The sequence below is a fragment of the Channa argus genome, chromosome 1 (assembly GCF_033026475.1).
Source record: "Channa argus isolate prfri chromosome 1, Channa argus male v1.0, whole genome shotgun sequence".
Lineage (NCBI taxonomy): Eukaryota > Metazoa > Chordata > Actinopteri > Anabantiformes > Channidae > Channa > Channa argus.
Window position 1 is genome coordinate 41,242,466 of NC_090197.1, and position 20,002 is coordinate 41,262,467.

General features: G+C 38.4%; 4 protein-coding genes across 5 annotated transcripts; 3 read left to right on the forward strand and 1 right to left on the reverse strand.

Moving 5' to 3' along the window:
• The first annotated feature begins 608 nt into the window (after positions 1-608).
• Positions 609-6,981, forward strand: LOC137136255 (peroxisomal N(1)-acetyl-spermine/spermidine oxidase-like). Of its 2 annotated transcripts, none has more exons than XM_067521452.1 (10): positions 609-916; positions 1,707-1,883; positions 2,690-2,820; positions 2,960-3,147; positions 3,513-3,694; positions 4,564-4,733; positions 5,316-5,401; positions 5,514-5,626; positions 5,776-5,936; positions 6,013-6,981. In XM_067521452.1, the coding sequence occupies exons 1-10, from the start codon at positions 769-771 to the stop codon at positions 6,139-6,141; spliced, it is 1,485 nt and encodes a 494-aa protein (XP_067377553.1). In that variant the 5' UTR covers positions 609-768; the 3' UTR covers positions 6,142-6,981. The 2 variants fall into 2 exon arrangements, with proteins under 2 accessions (XP_067377553.1, XP_067377562.1); XM_067521461.1 differs by having other exon boundaries at positions 610-916; positions 5,776-5,930.
• Positions 6,982-7,467: 486 nt separating this feature from the next.
• Positions 7,468-11,680, forward strand: mtg1 (mitochondrial ribosome-associated GTPase 1). Its single transcript, XM_067521573.1, has 11 exons — positions 7,468-7,701; positions 7,830-7,894; positions 8,923-9,027; positions 9,120-9,206; positions 9,290-9,346; positions 9,446-9,536; positions 9,618-9,679; positions 9,758-9,854; positions 9,948-10,029; positions 10,158-10,270; positions 11,430-11,680. The coding sequence occupies exons 1-11, from the start codon at positions 7,599-7,601 to the stop codon at positions 11,525-11,527; spliced, it is 960 nt and encodes a 319-aa protein (XP_067377674.1). The 5' UTR covers positions 7,468-7,598; the 3' UTR covers positions 11,528-11,680.
• Positions 11,681-11,810: 130 nt separating this feature from the next.
• On the reverse strand, positions 11,811-13,945 carry sprn (shadow of prion protein). Its single transcript, XM_067521596.1, has 2 exons — positions 13,786-13,945; positions 11,811-13,076 (listed from the first exon to the last, which is right to left on the reverse strand). The coding sequence occupies exon 2, from the start codon at positions 13,074-13,076 to the stop codon at positions 12,609-12,611; it is 468 nt and encodes a 155-aa protein (XP_067377697.1). The 5' UTR covers positions 13,786-13,945; the 3' UTR covers positions 11,811-12,608.
• A 924-nt stretch (positions 13,946-14,869) lies between these two features.
• Positions 14,870-18,698, forward strand: echs1 (enoyl CoA hydratase, short chain, 1, mitochondrial). The gene is made up of 8 exons (XM_067521585.1): positions 14,870-15,040; positions 16,323-16,520; positions 16,639-16,766; positions 17,035-17,134; positions 17,239-17,343; positions 17,860-17,979; positions 18,079-18,146; positions 18,242-18,698. The coding sequence occupies exons 1-8, from the start codon at positions 14,950-14,952 to the stop codon at positions 18,305-18,307; spliced, it is 876 nt and encodes a 291-aa protein (XP_067377686.1). The 5' UTR covers positions 14,870-14,949; the 3' UTR covers positions 18,308-18,698.
• The last annotated feature ends 1,304 nt before the right edge of the window (positions 18,699-20,002 follow it).

Consider the following 20,002-nt stretch of genomic DNA (forward strand, 5'->3'; position numbering starts at 1 on the left):
AACAAAGAAAATGTCAGATGTTCATGTACTAAAAATAATAACCTGAAATTTCCTGTGGTGGTTTTGTGGAAAAAAACGTAAAGAGTGATAACAGTTTCCAGTCAGTGTAGTGTGCACTTTGTCTGAAGTGGTAAGACTACATAACCTCCTTCTTCATGTAAAAGCACGAGTACAAATTCTCCAGTACAAATAGAATATACTTCAAGTTGAAGAACTTAGTGCATGCTGACGAGGTGCATGCAGTACTGACTTGGAACAAAAACAGCATCTGTCGTAGAGGTGAAGCTAATTTTTATGTAGACCTACTGTTAGATGCTTACTTCAAAAAACCTTTTGTTAATTGTATTTTTATAAGAATCAACATATGCAAAACGTCAGATACACGTACAGTCTCTCTGAACTGAACAACTAAAACTAGTAGGAAATCCCGGAGGCTAGCAAGAAGCTTCTGTGGGTTCAGAAGGTTGAAAAAGCTGTGGATTTAACAACGTTTGAGCCGGTTTTTATGTCAATAACCTCTGTTACTCTCCTCATTACAGAGCCACGGGCCATCGTGATTCCTCGGGGCCAAAGTTTAAACCAGTTGCACTTCGGAGCGAAACTGGGGAGGCGGGCCGATCGCGACCGGAAGCGAATATGTGTCCTATGTCTCCGTCCCCTTTAACATGAGAGGCGACTTTTAACTTGACTGCGCCGTATACTGAATATAACGACTACATCTTTACTTTCTATAGCAGCCCGACCTCACATGAAAACCAACGTGTGGCCATGAGTGTGAACCCTAAGATCGTTATTATAGGGTGCGGGATTTCAGGAATAGCGGCGGCACAGAGGCTCGTTAACAGCGGCTTTAATAATGTACGAGTATTGGAAGCGACTGCAAGAAGTGGGGGGAGAATAAAAACAGGCCGGTTGGGTGAGTATGACAATCCCAACAACACACAATCAGGAATGGCGTTAACTGTAGTAGGGTTAACTGCATTAATTCATTTTCATCTTCGGGTTCCTGACTAAAAGTGTCAGTGCAGCAGTCGTTACTCCCGTTTACGTGGAGTTAGTCCGACTAGAAAAGACTTACATGTTTTGAAGCGAGTTTAGGAGAAAGTTTGTGACTTTATTCTATTGTCATTATGAAAATAATACCTGAACAGGACATTATTCAAATTCTAATAACAAGGTTCACTTTTTCTATTAGCATCCGACTTATCCCGACAGGAAAGCAGTTTTACTGTATGTTGTTTTTCAAAATAAAATGCTTCAACTCATGTTGTAATGAATGAATAAATACTCGTGACTTGTAATTAGGTCAATTATACTTACAAACCAAACATGCTGCCTGTAATAAGGCTTTATACCTGTGGTTCTCAATTTCGGTCCTAAGTGACTCTTGCTCTGCTTGTTTTCGCTATCTCTACCAGAGATGATCAGGTGTGTTCAGCCAATGACTTTTATTATTATTATTATTATTATTATTATTATTATTATTGTTATTATTATTATATCCTTACAAAAATGATGGTTGTGAAAATAAAAAGTTAAACTTTAAACTGATTTCTGAATCATTTACCAAAACATTGCTGAAAAGATTAAGTCTTTAACTTTTCTGAAGAAGATAAGCCTGGTCGATCGTCTGGAATTCTGTAAAGGATTAAAAACAAACAGATGAATAATAATTTTTGCCATCTCACTATATTTTTAATCCATAGGTAATAACATTGTTGAGATAGGGGCTAACTGGATTCATGGACCATCTGAGGAGAACCCAGTGTTTTGTTTGGCCCGTAATTATGGGCTTCTGGATCCAGAGGCCCTCGACCCAGCGAACCAAGCCATGGATATCGGAGGACACCCCCCATGGGTTCCCAATGTCTTTAGCAGCTCAGGTGAACAGATGTTCTTAATATCTTAAGACATACAATATGGAAGTGTACCATAATAGATCCATACATTATCTTTAGCTGCTTATCCTGTTCAGGGTCACGGAGCTGGAACCTATTCCAGCCGTCATTGGGTGAGAGGCACGGTACACACCTGCTCTCAGGGCCACCTAACAGATACCCACACAGACACACTCACATTTACAGCTACAGGTAATCTAGAGTCACCAACTTACCTAACATGCATGTCTTGGGACTGTGGGAGGGAACCAGAGTGCCTGGAGGAACTCTAAGCAAGCACAAGGAGAACATGCAAACTCCATTATGTAAAAGGCCACAGCCGGCAGGTAGATTCGAACTGGGAAACTTTTATCTTTGAGGCAGCAGAGCTGACGACTCCACCACTGTGCTGTCCATTGTACTGTAATGATGAACTTTATATTACTGTAGACCTTACTTTAGTGGATGGTCATTTTAATACTTTTCTGTAGCAGTCTGTCACCCAGGTCAAAAAACACTGAAAAGGACACTTAAATATTGAATGTGTTTATTCTGTATATATCCCCTAGCACTAATGTATACAATGTGTTTGTTCGCTCTAAATGGAATATCACGTACAAAGACAGAAACAGTGTGAAACCTGCATTTCAGCAACATAGACCCAACTAAATAAATTACAGCCACGCTTACAAGTCAATACAGACAAACAAGTATGGTTATAGCTAATGTCTTATGTGAATAAAGATATACAAGTGTACAGTTCTAGTAATATTTTTCTAATTAATATTCTGTGGGTTATATGTTTTGTGTAGGTCAAAAGCTGAAGGCTGAGGACATCTATCCTGCTCAGGACATGTTTGTTGAACTGCTGTATGAAAGTTCAGAATTTCAAAATAAAGGAGGAGAACCATGGGCCAGTGTGGGAGATTTCATATGGTCAGAGGTGCATGTCTTTCAATGACTAAAACATTATTTGTCTTTATCTAAGATCAGCTGCTACCCAGTGTTGGCTGGAATATCTCACATACCTGCAAAAATTAACACCATCTTGTAAGAAAGAAAATGTTTCTTGTCTGGTGCAGGTGCCACAGCGAGCAGCAGAAAAGTGGAAAGATATTGATGGAGCCACAAGATCTTTAAGGATGCGTGTGATCAATAACCTGTTAAAGGCAGAGTGCTGTGTTAATGGGGCTCACGGCATGGATGAGCTGGGTCTGGGGGCCTATGGCCTTTACAAGACTCTTCCTGGACTGGACTGTACGTTCCCAAGGTTTGTTCTCTTATATTGCATATTTATATATCTTCACACAGTTTTTCCAATTATCTATTTCCTATGATTACATAGAGATATTGTAAAAATAGATTTTAATCTATTTTATGATAGATTTATTTTAAAATATAAGCAAGTAATTGTTTGTTTGAATCCCTTTCTGTATATTTTTAAATTATTAGTATAACCCCAGGTTGGTCTAGGGGAGAGGAGAGAGCCCTGATCAAAATAACAATCCACACAACTCCGAGCAAGAATAAAGTAATACTAATAAAAACTGCAGTAACAAATAACGTTAATTAATTACTGGGTGCTTGCCATAAGCATATGCTGTATGTGTCAAACTGGTTTTCTTTCTCATGCAGTGGCTATGAAAGTCTAATCAAGAAGTTGTTGTCGGAGCTCCCAAATGGATTAGTGGCCTACAATCGGCCTGTGTGCTGTGTCCGCTGGAACAACTCTGAGCAGAGAGAAAACCCTGTGACAGTAGAGTGTGATGATGGGGAGAGGATCAATGCCGATCATGTTATTGTCACGGTACCTCTGGGTATGCATACATACACAAAAACAGCTTATTGCTATGAATACTCTTTACACGCAATGTCTTTTGCAAGTCTGTCTTTTCTGGGAGAGGGATCCCTCCTTTCCTGCAAAGTTGTTCAACAGCAGAGTTTTTGAGGGGTAGTTTTCCTTATCTGATCCTTATCTTGCTGTTGTACAGACTGTTAAGCCCCTTGAGGCAAATTCATATTTGGGGGGTATACCAATAAAACCTGATTTGATCCATCAGTGCATGAAACATCCAAGTTAAACAATTATCTTCAATTTACGTTTTGTTTTATGAAACTGATTATTATATTGGTGAATACATTTGAAGCACATCACTGGTATAATCCAGACAGTGTGAGTCTTCTATTTACATCCAGTGCTAAACTCTTTTGATGGCACTTCTGTCTTTAAAAGCACTGCACACATACTCAAGTATTTTTACTTATTCTAGCTAATTAGATTAAAGCTCAGGTTTACAGGAGGTCATTAAACTATGTGACCCATCAACAACTGTAAACCTTTCCCATGCAGCATAAAAGTAAGAGGATGACCAGTGAGATATGTATAAAGTGAGGTGTTACAGTAAATGCACACACTGATAGTCCAAGTACAAGGTCTTGTAATCAGGTAAAATACTGTAAGTGAAAACATCTCTGTGGTTCTGACAATGGTTGTACAGGACCTTAAGCACTTTAAAACACTGTTCCAGAGCATATTTCATTAAGCATTAAATATACTGTACATCACCTTTATAATCATGAAACAATCAAAGTTCATAATTCAACCAAACTGGTAATTTGTTATTTGTTTTCAGCAAAATTGGTTCAAGCTATTCAAGGTAACTTGTTTTATTTGTTGTTTTGTCAGGATACCTTAAGAAGCATCACTCAACTCTGTTTCATCCCCCTCTGCCTTTGCACAAGCTACACTCCATCCAGAGACTAGGTTTTGGAACCAACAATAAAATATTTGTGGAGTTTGACTCACCATGGTGGGATGCTGACTGTGAGGTTATCTATCTTTTGTGGGAAGACGAGGTGAGACATGTTTAGTATTTACAACTTAAATGTGAAACCACAGTTGTTGTTTTTTTTGTTCTTTCGGCTTATCCTGTGAGTTCTGGGTCGCCACAGTGGATCATTTGTCCGCGTGTTGATTTGGCAAAGTTTTTAATTTAATTTCTACTAGGCTTGGGACCGGCACTGCCTGGCTGGGGACGGGGATGGGCTGTTGGAGGTTCAGCATCTTGCACAAAGACACTTCGACATGTGGTCAGGTGGCCACTCTACCAACTGAGCCACTGCTGCCCCAGTTAATTTTTATTATTTAGAAGGATTATATTTTCTGAAATGTGTCACTTGTGTAAATGTGAAAATGTGATTTGTCCTTTCCCAAGAAAAGATTCCTGCTTTTCATCCTTTTCTCATTTTCTTTCTTATTCACTCTCATTTCTTCCTGATCTTCTCTGTACTGAGATGTTCCAAGTATTCTATTGTGCCAGCCCTGAGTGGCCAGCAGTAATTACATCTTATCTTTTACCCATGTGTATTAGAAAAGTGTTCATAAACTTGTAATTAAGTTGCACAAACACCTAAACTGTTTGTTTTATGTCTTGTCAGGATGTCCTGCTGCCGGAGATTTCAGATGTACAGAGATCCTGGATAAAGAAGTTGTTCGGCTTCACGGTTCTCAAACCCACTGAAAGGTTAACTGGCAATTTAGGCACAAATGCCATCTTAGTTTTTGTTGTATTTAATGCTAAACAACTTGCAAATGTACAGTAGACATAGAATGCATTCACGTTTGTGGTTTAACAGATATGGCCACGTCCTGTGTGGCTGGATTGCTGGACATGAGTCAGAGTATATGGAGACATTGTCTGAACAAGAGGTCACACATACCATCACACAACTCATCCGTCAGTTTACAGGTGAGTTTAAATTAGTAAGAATGCCTGGGTAACAATGCTTCTCCATTACCAGCACATCACTTCCTTTTAATATTATGGAAATAATGCCTCTTGTCTTGATGATTTAAAAATGATCTCTGTCAGCGCTCAGACTAGTTTTGTGTGTTCAGGGAACCCTACCATCACCCCGAGGAGAATCTTGCGCTCCCAGTGGTTCCATGACCCCTGGACATGTGGATCCTACAGTCACCCTGGAAAAGGATGTTCAGCACAGGACCTTGAGAACATGATGGAGCCTCTGCCTACGAAGGGATCACAGTCACAAGTATCAGTATGTTCATATTTACATATTAGTTACTGGTATTTAGTTAAAAACTTTTTGTTCCAACATCTTTGGTCTGCTTTAGCCCTTACAGGTGCTGTTTGCTGGAGAGGCGACTCATCCATGCTACTTCTCCACCGTCCATGGAGCTCTTCTCACTGGGTGGAGAGAAGCGGATCGGCTCATCACGCACTACTCCAAGTCAAAGCTTTAAAAAAAGAATGCTGCTTTGAGAAAACAAGATTTAAAAATCTGGTACTTTTCAATTTGATTTGGAGCATTCTGTGGCAGCTGCTGTTTAGTTAAATCAGTCACTTCAAAATTTTGAAAATTCCCACAACAAAATGTGACGCATTTTAATACATTCAATATCTGAGTGTTATTGTTAACTCAGGCATCAAACAAATCAATGTGATCGTTAAAGAATACTTGATTATGTGATTTTATTTTTTTTAAATCAGCTTTAAATTATAATTTTTAAGCACATTTTAGAAAAAAAAATAATGTCCAAATATGCATTATCCAGACGACTTATCTTGTTAAGGGTGGCAGGGGGCTAGAGCCTATCCCAATTGTCAGTGGGCAAGAGATGGAGGACACTTTGGGGAGCTCAGAATGAAAAAGATAACATTAAAATTAAATACTGTATGAACCAATTTTGTTTTTGAAATCTGCCCTGAAGCAATAATAAGGATGTGTAGTGCTTTTTAACCTTACATACAGTTTTCAATTTCACCCTTTGCTATTTGAATTTTATAGACTGGCTGGCAGTAATATTACTAATTTATACATCTGTTAATTAATTTAACAGTTTAAGTGTAAATGAGTAAATATTCACATGTTCAAGACATATTTCACTTACTGTTTATAACACACAAAAGGCTATGTTGACTTACCTTTTTTACTTGCACAAACTTTGTTCCCATATTGTGATTACCTTTGAATGATACGATAAAACAAATACAATATGATCATAGAAAAAAATGTTGGATTTTTGTTGGATGTTGGATAAGATTTTAAAAATGATTATTTGAATAAAAATGGTCTGACATTGCGTTGCCCTCCTTATATTGGAAAGTTTTGGTTGAAGTCTCAGGAGGCTCCAGAGTCTGTGCTTTTTTTCAACCTGGAAGAGCAAAGGGAGTCCACCTTTTCCCAGGGTCCTAATAAAGTCTCGTTTCTCTGCCTTTCTCTATAGTTGCTTTCTTAATTTACCATATACTAATATGGTAAATAATTAGCCTGTGTAACGCAGAGCAGTAATTGGTAACCCTTTATGAAAATTTTTTTATGAATATTTTTTATGAATATTTTATTTCTGTGTGACAAGAAGTAAACACCTTGAGCTACCGTATTTACTTTGATAAACAGACAATCGAATGGCTTTAAGCACTGACAAAATCAGCATGTTCTCTCTATTTATTAACGTTTAAAAAAATTGGACTTCCCTACTTGTTATTGTTGAAATGTTTTGGTTTTGTTTCGGGGGCAGCAGTGTAAAAACTGCGGAATCCGGAACAATTTTGTTTAACAGTTGTTCCACATCGGCATGTAAACACTAACGCACCAACATGGTCCCGTGCTACGAGAGGTTTTTGTAGCTACTAGTTATAAAAGTGTTTGAATGACACGCATTAAAAAGCACTTGTTGAATTTACTCTGACATTAGCCATGAAGCTGGACCACATTCTCCGTAATGTCAACAAGTTCAGATCCGTGTTCGACTTTGGAGGACGGGAAGTAGCTCATTGGTTTCCCGGACACATGGCTAAAGGTGACAGCTTCAAACTTAAGTTATCTTCAGGATATGCAAAATTGGCTTTTTGTTTTCTAATGTTCTTGTTTCATAAAAACAAGCAGCCGAGTTTAGCGTAAACAATAGTTTTACCTTATTGTTTGCAGGACTGAAGAAGATGAGAGCCAGCCTCCGGAGTGTGGACTGCATCATAGAAGTGCATGATGCTAGAATATCCTTTAGTTATTACTTTGTTATTTACTCTATATTACACCATTAATATTAGAATGTAGCAGAACAAAAGCCATTTTTTTAAATGAAAAACACATTATTGTTAAATGACAATGAACATTTTATAGTTTAAAACTTTTATGTTTGGTTTAAATTCTATGAACAACATTGGGCATGTTCTTTAATGTAAATTACACACATTAAATTAAAGTTTTACTTACTGACAAGTGTATTTAGGTGTGTAGGAGAAAATACAGTCTGAAAGATTGGCTCAAGATTTACTGCACTCCAGTAATTTGTTTTTATGTCAGGCTGAATTACTTTATGGTTGGCAATAAGGACAAATTGAGGCATTGGTCTGCAGTGTACTTTTTAAAAATGTGCTCTTAATCAATATGTTTGTGCGATACTGCAGTATCCTAGTAGTGAACTGGTATAAAAGTCTAATTTAATATTTACCTTACGGGTGTCCACAAGAGGTCTGGCACCTTTGGTCAAATCAAATATTTTGTTGAATTTTGATGTGAAATAAAATAAATAAAAGCCCTGAAGCAAACAGACTTTAATGAAATATAGTGATCTTTTTTCCCCTTTAGTTACTATAAGGCACATTTTGAACAAGATGCAGACCAAAAAAAAAAGTCTTAGTGCTTGAGTGTATTTGTTTAATCCCAGATTAGATGCCATTAAGATTTCTACAGTGGAGAGTTGGGATTTTGAACCAGATTTGTTTCTTACCTAGTTGAAGATTTTATTAGTGGGACACTGCAGATGCCCAGAAGCCCAGTTTGATCACAGTGCTACTAATTTTAGTTTCAATTCCTTCATTACTGCAGTGTTTGCACAGAACCACCTTACAAATCTGTGACCAGGTATATCCTTTATTGTAGCATATTAAATGGTGTACACATTACAGTTTATAATAATAAATAATAGATTTTAAAAAAGGGCCCTGGCAGGTTAAACTATGTTGTTGTTTAATGGAAGAATAAAGTGAGAAATGCTTGATTTTTCTTTAACATTAAGCATATCCCCTTTTCTGGAAGAAATCCCGTGTTTCAGGATACTCTAGATGTCCGACCACATGTGCTAATTTTTAACAAGATGGACCTTGCTGATCTGTCCAAAAAGCAGGTAAGAAAAACATTCTGATATTGTTGCAGTCACAAGTCATTTTTTTTTTAGAATTACCTGCACAAAATGATGTACTTACTCTGACACTGCAGAAAATCCTGAAGACATTAGAAAGAAATGGGACAAAGAATGTTCTCTTCACAGACTGTTTAAAGCAGCGGGATGAAAACATTAAAGAGGTATAAGTCAATTTTACTAGAAACTGAAATACTGATCACTTGCTCAAATAACTTAAAAAGTATGAAAAATTGTCCTTCTGTAGTTGGTACCAATGGTGATGGAAATAATTGAGAGACAATCACGCTTTAACAGAGATGAGGTATGCCTGTTTTCTTTCTAAACCTGATTTTGCAGATTTTTAAATAAAGAAGGTTAAATATTCTGGCCATGTTCAAACACTGTCATTTAAAACTTTCAGAATACAGATTTTTGCCTGATGGTGATTGGAGTGCCCAATGTCGGAAAGTCATCTCTTATTAACTCATTAAGAAGAACAAACTTGAAAAAAGGTATGTGGATTAAAGAAGCTGATAGTTGGACATTGATTTACTGTGATTCTTATAAGAACGCTAAATACCCATACATCTCAGGTCGAGCATCTCGAGTGGGTGGAGAGCCAGGTATAACTAAAGCAGTCCTGACTAAAATTCAGGTGAGTGGAGATGACAGCTTTGTGCCTGTGTTTAATTGTTTCTTAGTATGTACAGTATTTGCTTGTGTTTGTTCACAGGTTTGTGAACGACCCATTATCTACTTGTTGGACACACCAGGAGTATTGCCTCCTAAGATTGAGAGTGTTGAAACAGGCATGAAGTTGGCTTTATGTGGTGAGTGGAGCAAGAACTACCTTGAAAAAGTTTGTTGTACCATATTATTGCTGTCAAATATATCTGCATGAGGGTTTCCCTTTCCTTCTCCAGGAACTATCCTGGACCATCTAGTGGGTGAAGACATCATTGCTGACTATCTACTCTATTCTCTCAACAGGCTTGGGAAGTTCAGGTGTGTCTTTTCTCCCCAAATTATGATTAAGTAAACCCTGATATGATCAGTATATTGCTTTTGATTCACCTAACTGTGATTGTTCTCTCTGTGTGTGTATTTGTGTTTATATGTGTGTTCACACGCAGCTATGTGGAGAAATACGGACTTCAGGAGCCCACTGACAACATCCAACATGTCCTCAAACACATTGCTGTTAAACTTGGAAAGAGTCAGCGGGTCAAAGCCATTACTGGTGTGGGTAAGAAAGTACCAGCTACAGATATTCTTGTGACATGCTGAATTATTGGTTTAAAGGAATAGTTGAACATTCTCCTTTATGCTGGGTGCTAAATGAGAAGATGACACCTTCATCTGTTCTAGCAAGACTTTGCTAAAAAAGTGTCATTCGCTGATGCACTCTTTTATTCTTTAACTTAAACATATCAGTTTGCAACTAAAGGAAATGTCCGTGAGCAGCACTACACTTGGGTTAAGCCTCCAGCTCCTTCTCACCTTACTTCTATACCATGTGTTTTTGAGGCACCCAGGGACTGTACAGAGCATAGGTTAGTTGCATTTCAGAAGCACTAAGAGATAAATGGTTTACATCTGTCACAGAAGCCTCTAACCCACTTCACCCCTACCCTACCAAAGAAACAAGTCTCTTGCCAAAATAACATTTTCTAAGATGTGATGTCAGAGTAATGTCAATTAACATCTGAACTTTAAGATAGCTCTTGTGGAATGTAAACAACACTGAACACCACCGTCTGTGCAGTGAACAAGTATCTAGTTGTGGACTTAGTCTGGAAAGAGGAAAACAGCTATGCCAAGGCCCAGGCCAATGGAAACCAAATCCTTCTGTCAACAAATCTAAAGCTCAGTAGTTCTTTACAATAATCTAATAGCTTAGACAAACTTTATAGCCTAGTTGTAATGAGCTGAAATGACATTTGGTTTTGCCAGTCATGTTATTACTCCGTGTGGAGTTTGTTGAAAAGGGGCTGACTGACTGGACTACATCTATACCTATGATTTGGAAAGCAGTTGTAAAATTTCCAATAAAATTAAAATCTTTGCTTTTCATAAGAATCCTTACGCTGACCTCAGCTTCATGTTTATCCATCTTCTCATCTGACTCTTGGCAAGAAAACAACTATGTTTTGCAAAGACTTCACAGTGTAATAAACTGGCTGGAGGGAAATCTAAAAAAATGGCTAACCACAAACAACCTGACAAGCTTATTACAGTGCCACCACCAAATACTAAATATTTTAGAAAAACATATGTGTTTTGTGTAAATGTTACCATGAAATCCACATGAGGAATGTGCCGATTCGGTGTCAGTGTGATAATGTAATTACCATCATAACTACATTCTTAAAGCATTTATAATGTTTGGTTTTCCTCTGCCTTAGGTAACATTACTGTCACTATGCCAAACTACACAGCAGCAGCTTATCATTTTATAAGGTCCTTCAGGAAAGGAGAGCTCGGACAAGTAATGCTGGACTGACTTGAGCCAATTTAATGAAGATGACCACAGACTGCTTCTAGATTTGGTTTGCATTCAACTTAAAAGGATTGGGAACCATGATGACGTTTATTTTGTTGTGTGAAAAGTCACCAAACTACTGTAGCCGTTATAAATAAAAGTAATTTGATTTGATATTGCCTTTTTCACAGCTTTGTTTAAACAGTACATAAGGAGTGAGGCAAATATCTAACATGGTGTAAACAGGATATTTATTAGCACAAAGACAGTGATAAAGTATTGTGTACATAGGTCTTTGAGCATATAACAGAATGCACTTATACGTAAGGAACATTCTTTTGCTCCTGAGTGTCTAATCCAGGTAAAAAAAAAAAAAAAACTCTTCTGTTATGATGCCTTACACCCTGAAAATCTTCAGAGACATGAATAACAGAGCAGCAGTTTTTTTTAAAGTGTCCTTCTAAAACCTGTAGGGAGTAATTTTATACATGGACACAACAGTCACCGACACCATAAATCACTCAGATCACTGAGCAACATGTTTAAGTTTGTAAGGAATGAAAGAAATTGCAGTTTCAGAATAATGCTGGTGTTGTGCTTTTTACGAATTAATTAGACAAAACTGATTGGAATGACAAGTCATTTTCACTTCAGTGCATATTTTTATCAATATTAGGAAAATGGTTTTGCATTATATAGCTGAGTTTGCCAGTACAATAAAATTAGTTGCTATTTATTTAAATTATACTCTCTAGAGGATTAATGGTGTTTTTCTGAATAAAATCTTAAATTACATATAAGAATCAAGCTTTAGGGGAGGAAACTAATTCATATTGTTCTCAAGTTTGGCCACAGTCTCTGTCACACAGGCTGAAGTAGGTTTGAGAAAGGTGCAGTCTCGGTTGAATACTGCCCTGGTAATATACATGTGTTCACTGGATCATTTATTTTTATTTTTTTTGGATTGAGTCCTACCACTGGGCTGCACCTTGAACTGGTGTTGCCAGTGCAGGTTCCAGCCACTCCTGCACATTATAAATCCAGGGCAGAAGCTCAGTCCTAGACCACATCAGGGATTTATCTTTAAAAATAACCTGAACATCTAGATTATACAGTCCAGTAAAAGTGCATATTTGGGGGAAATTGTTGCAATAATAAGAGAAACCAGCTGAGAGAGAGACGATGCATTTTGAGTTGAGCTTGACATTAGTGCATCAAAGTAATTGGTCCTGTTGTAGTAATCCAGCTCATTCTCTGAGCTGTCGGCATTGCTTTGGCGGTAGGCAGATGCGTACCATTTGTCAGCTGTCAACGCCACCGCTGCCCCTGCTGCAGCTGCAGCTGCCACCCTCACTGGGGAAGCTCGCCCTGACACCCTGAAGCGAGATCGGGTCCCACCAAAGGTGCCTCCTCCCCGGTAAGTCCCCGCTGTGGAGCTGCGCGAGGGGGACCCTCGAGAGGAGCCACGGGACCCTCCGCGACCACCCTTGGACAGTGCTGGCTCACACAGGAAAGCAGAGAGCAGGAGACAAGTCCAGCATGTTGCAACCACCTGGTTCATTCCCAACATCTGTGCAGGAAGAATGATGAAGCAAAGGACCTCTTTTTAAGCCCGGGGTGGTTATGATGTGTCAAATGAAATACTCCTTCGTTTTAAAACAATTCATTTGGTAAATGTTTAGGTAAAAAGCTGCGGCCATTTATGGTTTTAATAGCTGATAAATTTTATATAAACTTGAGAAATACCAATAAGCAGGTGTGCTTTAACAGGATTGAGGAACCCATCTTATGCTGAACAACAAATGGGAGATGCAGTGATCAGTGTTGTTGAAATATGGTCTTGACAAAGACTCATCTTTGTGTTGCAGATGCCTCTTCATTAAATTAGGTCAGTTTAAAAATAAATATGCTCATCATAGAAAATTGCTGTTGGCTCTTAGTCTTCACATCCACGGAATATTACTCCATGTATGAATGCTTATGGAAAAAATATGGCATGTTTGTAGTTTAGGCCATAGTGTAAAATGTCATACTGCGCTCTCACAGCGAACATCACAATTAAATGTGCTAATACTGCAAATGCAATGTGCTATGTATCAAACACTTTACACATGCATGTACAGTGCAAATATATGCATGCATGATCATCTATGTATTACCTTAAATTAGCCTGTTCTGTATTTTAGCCTGAAGGAATCGTACCATTAAAACAGAAATAAATTACATGCACATACACTCACGTACATGTAAACCAGTATATACTAATGTGTGCTGTTTACCTTATTTCCGTGTGTTTTGTCCTCGAATATAATTTAGCACTGGCAAGAAAAATGAAGGGATTGTCACGGAAGACGCAGCCTCGTTCACGAGGGTAACCACAAGGATGCGCAGCGCGCTCACTACTGCCATTACTACTGTATGAGCCAACCACGGTTTCCTCTGATTTGTTTATGTTGTGTATTGTAAGGTTAGTTTGATTAGGAAGTATACATATAAGAGCACTGATGATGTAATTAATGACATCATATGGCTTTGTAGTTTTGCTTTTAAGTTTGTTTAACCAGTTATCAAGGAAACAATGCATAACAATGGTTTGTTACAGAGAGACAGTTCAGCTCAGCTACGGAAAGAAACAGACGTGGAAAACAAGGACAGTAACTCGAGGAAAGGAACTGACTACAAGATAGTGGGGTGAAGGTAAAAATGAAAGGTTCAGCGTGTAGCTGTGGAGGCAAACGGTTTCTTAGCGAGTTCTGTGGATTTAGGAATCACTATGAGAAACTCGATTGATGGAATTGATTTGTGAAATTACTATTAGGAAACGTGTATTGTAGAATTTGTCCGTTATCGGCTAAGTTGAGACACGTGGAATCCAATAAATGTTCAGAGATAAAACATCTCTGGAGTGGATCATGTTGGACCGCCGGATACGAATAAGAACGCCTGTACAACTAAGTGGGATCATTAGTATTGCCAAGTACATTTTCACATACAGTGAATTTGTGTTGCTAATGTTGTACAAAAGTATTTACAGTATACAAAATGACAAAAGCAATATCACAAAAGCCGTGCACTAAATAAATGTTTTGGATTCGTGCCTATTTACACAGATTGTGTATGTAATTGTTTATCCTTTAAATCCGAATAAATATTTAAACCCCAACACTGACGCGTTTCCATTTTTTGACTCGAAGCTGGAGTAAGGGACATAGACAAACACCAGAACAAAAACAATTACATTCTAAAATATTAGTAGGCAATAAATAAATACACAAATAACAGTGCGCCTTCTAAAGACAGCGGGAATAAAGCTGATTTGATCCACCCCTGCTCCTCTCTCCGCAGGCACCAGGTGGCGGTGCTGCTTCAAGAGAAACACCAACAAAGAAGAAGAGGTCTCAGCGCAAGTTCATGGTCAACAGTCTGCAGCAGTCGTCGCTTCAATGGCTTTTCTCTGCAGAGGTGCCTCTTTGCTCCTGAAGCCTTCCCGGGCAGCACCGGCTCTCCTCTCCGCAACCCGCCTCTACAGCTCAGGTGTGTGTGTTTGAGACCCTCCCGGTTAGTTTGCGGTGGCCGTAGGAACAGCTGGCCCTGCCTCAATGTCAAGAAACTGCGTCATTGATGTGCGACACAGGCGGACTTCTATACTAACACTGCTACTGCAGAGACAGGCAGATCATTATTCTCAGTTTACACGCATGTGTAGCTATAAACTGCAATTGGAGATTATTTTGTGCCGTCTCAACACAGGAATTAGCACTGAAATTCCATCTTAAAAGCGAATTTACTTGTATAATTTGTAGCTCAGATTTTTTTGAAACTTTAAAACAAAAACTTAATGAGTTCAGTCCAGAGACGGGTCTTGTTCCCAAATGTTGCCAAGTCTAAGGACAATGCAGTCCGCCGATTTTTACAGGAATTTGGGCTGATGTTCAGCTTAAGGACCTCCTTTGGATTTTTCCCTGAAAATATGAAAGTGCATTGATGATCAACTGTTTAAATGATTATTGATTTTGATTTGTTAAGTAACTGTCTTCATTTCAAAAATCTGCAAGAATGGTTGGATTAACCACTGATATTATATTTTACAGTATGTTGATTTTGTTATAAACTTGTTTTATTCGTGTACAACTCGGTTGCTGTCTATCACAACTACTAATACCATAATCAACCATGGGTTTGGTTTACTTTGCTCTACAATTTGTCTTGGCCATCAAGAGCTCTGTAAGTCCCTTACACAATTGGTGTTGATCCTTCACTCTGTCTATAAAGATCAACCAGCATATTTTGCCTTAGGATTTCATTATTTCTGTCAATGGGAATAAGGTTACTCACCTTTGACAGCTGTGGTAATTCTGCGCTTGGTTAAAGTTTGCTCTTTAACTTTGTTTACAGTTCTTGAGAAGTTCTACTAACATTTTCCCAAACGTGTATAAGTTTTTTTTCTCTGAATGAGATGAGCGAAGTCTCTAAAAATTGACTCAGGTGACGTCATTTCAGTAAGCACCGATTGGATCTGAAGTGGAGTTTGAAAGAAATAAGTTCACCAGACCTTTGCGTAATCCATCTTATCTCCCCCTGAAGCTATAGAAGCTGGACGCTATATAAGCCATACTAGCATACCGCACAATATTGACAACACTGTTTGGCGGTAGGGTTGCATTGTGGGTAAAGTAGGCACTATATTTTTCATTTAGGAATGTGTGAGATATGGTAAAGTCAACATGTCGAGTTCTGTTAAGACATTGGCAAGACAATGAAAATTAGCATTTCACTGACTCATCTGACTATCAGTGTTTATTTGCTCTTCATGCAGGTGCCCAGTATGAGTATATTTTGGTGGAAAAGCGAGGTGAGAAGAATAATGTGGGGTTCATTCAGTTGAATCGGCCAAAGGCTCTCAACGCTCTGTGTGACGGGCTGATGAGGGAGTTGGGACAGGCCCTGGATATCTTTGAGGCTGACACTGACGTCAGTGCCATAGTCCTCACTGGCAGTGACAGAGCCTTTGCTGGTGAGGAAACTCAGTGCTTGTGTTTGCATTTCTTGTTCCGTGAGAACCTGACGATGTCCAATAAACAGTTTGTAGTGTTATATCAATAGTAACACAAACTTTTCCTTTGTTTATTCAGCGGGAGCAGATATTAAAGAAATGCAGAATCGAACCTTCCAGGAGTGTTATGGAGGAAACTTCCTGGCTCACTGGAACAGAGTGTCCACAGTAAAGAAGCCTGTGATCGCAGCTGTCAATGGATTTGCTGTGAGTTAAGTTTTTGTAGGTTTTATTACATTTTTTTCCCACAAAGTAGCATTTGTTTTTTTTAAACCAAGGGTGTTGAGTTGTGGGTGGTATCAGGATTGTGTGCACACCTGTCACCATCTTTCACACCAGACTGATAATGTAATTTCTGCATATACACCTATGAAATATCATGTTTTGAAAGGGCTTTACCCATAATGTTGCTTCTATTGAAATCCTCCTCCACTGCCCTTCTCTGTATTTCATCTGACACATTCTGCTGTTTCAGCTTGGTGGAGGCTGTGAGCTGGCGATGATGTGTGACATCATCTATGCCGGAGAGAAAGCTCAGTTTGGTCAACCAGAGATCCTGCTGGGGACCATCCCTGGTAAACCATAACTTGTATCTACTTTCCTACCTTGATCAGGCTATATTTAATTTTACTAAGGTTCCCAGGTTCTTGTTTTTGACATGAGATCTGTCTACCTGCAGGGGCGGGTGGCACTCAGCGGCTGACACGTGCAGTGGGCAAATCCCTGGCTATGGAAATGGTCCTAACAGGTGATAGGATTAATGCTCAAGAAGCCAAACAATCAGGTAACTGCAGTGTTGGAAAGTAATGAAGTCCATTTAGTCAAGTATTGTACCACCTATAGAAAGTCAAAACCAAGCCATTCTGTCCTCTCCCTGCTCTGTTTTTTTTTCTCCAACCCTTCACCCTCATCCTAGTTGTATTCACTGTCTTCGTTAAATGCTGGTATCAGAAGCTTGCTAAGCTATGAGTTAGTCTTTGAGCAGCTAATAGTTAGATGACTCAGTTCAAGTAGAGTAGTAGACTGGAAATGTGTTCGCATATTTATTTACGCCCACCACGGATGTTGGCCTTATGTAATTTTCCAATATTTTTACAAAAAAATGAAGATCAGTTAATTTCAAAAATGAATTGTTTTATGACGTCTCAGATTTCCTTCAGCAGTAACATATAACTTTCACATGTTAACATTAGCAACAATCTAGTATTGTAAAATAGAATGTGTCAGTCAAGGGCCATTATTTTTGTACTTGATAATACTAATGTTTTAAACTAAACTATGGTTTTGTTTTGTTTTTTAGGTTTGGTGAGTAAAATTTATCCTGTGGACCAGCTGGTGTGTGAAGCAATTAAATGTGGGGAGAAAATTGCATCCAACTCCAAACTGGTCTCTGCTATGGCTAAAGAGGCTGTTAACGCAGGTGTGTAAAGTTTGTCTCTACTCATCTGGATATCTAAAAATGTACTGAATTAAATTTAAATTGTGAGTTTTGTCCAACTGCACCTCTGTGGAATTGCAGCTTTTGAACTGACTTTGGCTGAGGGGAATCGTTTAGAAAAACGCTTATTCCACGCTACATTTGCTACGGTGAGTAGAGGAGACAATCTGGGACAAGGTGAGGAGGGGGCATGACTCTAATTCAATTCAATCCAATCAGAATGCATGTGTGTTTTTCTCTGCAGGATGATCGCAAAGAAGGCATGACGGCATTTGTGGAGAAGAGAAAGGCTACTTTCCAGGACAAATAGAAAAGACCAGGTCAAGAGCTCACTGAAGAACGCAAAGTTCCTGATGTCGATGGCTAACGTACTATCCTGTAGTAACTGAATGATGCAAAAGTCCTAATGCTCGAGGAACATGCAGTTGCTTTGTAAATAACAATTTATCAGTGATTGCGTGCACAGGAGTTTCTTATCACAGTTAAGCCCTGATTGCTGAAGCTTAATCTCAGAATTAAATGCATTTTGGGCGCAGGAGTGAGTTAGAATATGAACACCATTTAAAAATTACTACGTTCAGTGTATAATAAGAGGACTCAGTATTGATACCTTGTACTGACTTTGCCTTTTCATTTTCACTGTCAATTGTTTGAATTTTGTAGATTTTTTTTTTTTTTTTCAAATAAAGCTGTAAACTGGTTTTCAGTACTGTGACCTGGACAGAAATCAGTGGATACAGGTGGGATTGCACATAATTCACATTTGCCTCATAAATGTCCCATTTCTATCTCTGAAATATAAAAGTAATAATTCTGTAAAAGAAAAATGACATTGTAAAATTCCATATCAGTCCAAATGAACTTGCGCCACTAGATGGCGCGCTTGTGCTGTTACACAAAGTTGCATAAACTGGCCGTATACAGAGTTGTTCACAAATCAGCCACAGCCTTAATAACAGGATTTTTTCTTATGAATTATAAGAAAAGAACTTAAGAACTAATATATTCTGATGTATCATAATGGGTTAACCAATTGTCAGCACATAAAGTCTTAAAATCAGCCTTGACCGTTATTTGTTTAATTACTGTATGTTTTCCCATAATCAGTATTATTTAAATAACACTTCTTCCTGGAGGACTTTTGGACTGTAAAAGATTTATATTGGTACTTGTGGAGAAGTTCCTTAGGTCAATATTTGCACTTCTACTCGATCATAAATTTGTGTAGTACCATCCCTGCACAGTGGACTCTCAGTGTAATCACTGTAATCTCATTTTGCTGTGTAACGGACTGTGTAGCCACAGACTGCTCAGAGTGGCCATGCTGACCCTTGTCTTTTATGACATAATTAGTACCAATTACGTGGCTGATCTGTTTTATGCAATATTAGTTCAAAAAAACGAGCATTTGCTGACGTTGACAGTCGGGTACAAACAGGTCAATTTAATAAAAAGTACAGAAACATGGGTATAAAATTATTTCAACGTAAAGTTGAAGTTACTCTAGATGGCAGGTTATCTAGTCGTCAGTCTACTATTGTATTTACATAAAATGTCAATATGGACATACGCATACAAAAATGGAGCGGATTAATTTAGGCCAAATGAAAGTGAAGCTGAAAACATGTAGGATGTTGCCCTATACTAGTCCATATTGAAAATATTAGTTTTCTATAGTAATGCCGCTGCATACAAAAGATAGTGGAAATAGAATATGTACAAATAACCTTACAAATGAGTTAGTGTAATGAGTCTTGCGCATTATCTATGGGCTGAATATATTCGGGAACATACAAAACTATAATTCTGACTTCAAAGAAAACACCAGAACAAATGTGGTTAGGTTGCGCTTTCTTTGCAGCTCCAATCATCGCAAGGCACCTTTTTTCTCTCTTCACACGGAGGCGCCCCGTATCTCCACAAGGCCGTGGCCTAATTGATTTTTTTTTTTCATTCAATATTCCCCCGGAGCTCCCTGGAACTAAAGTTAAAAAAAGAGGAGTTG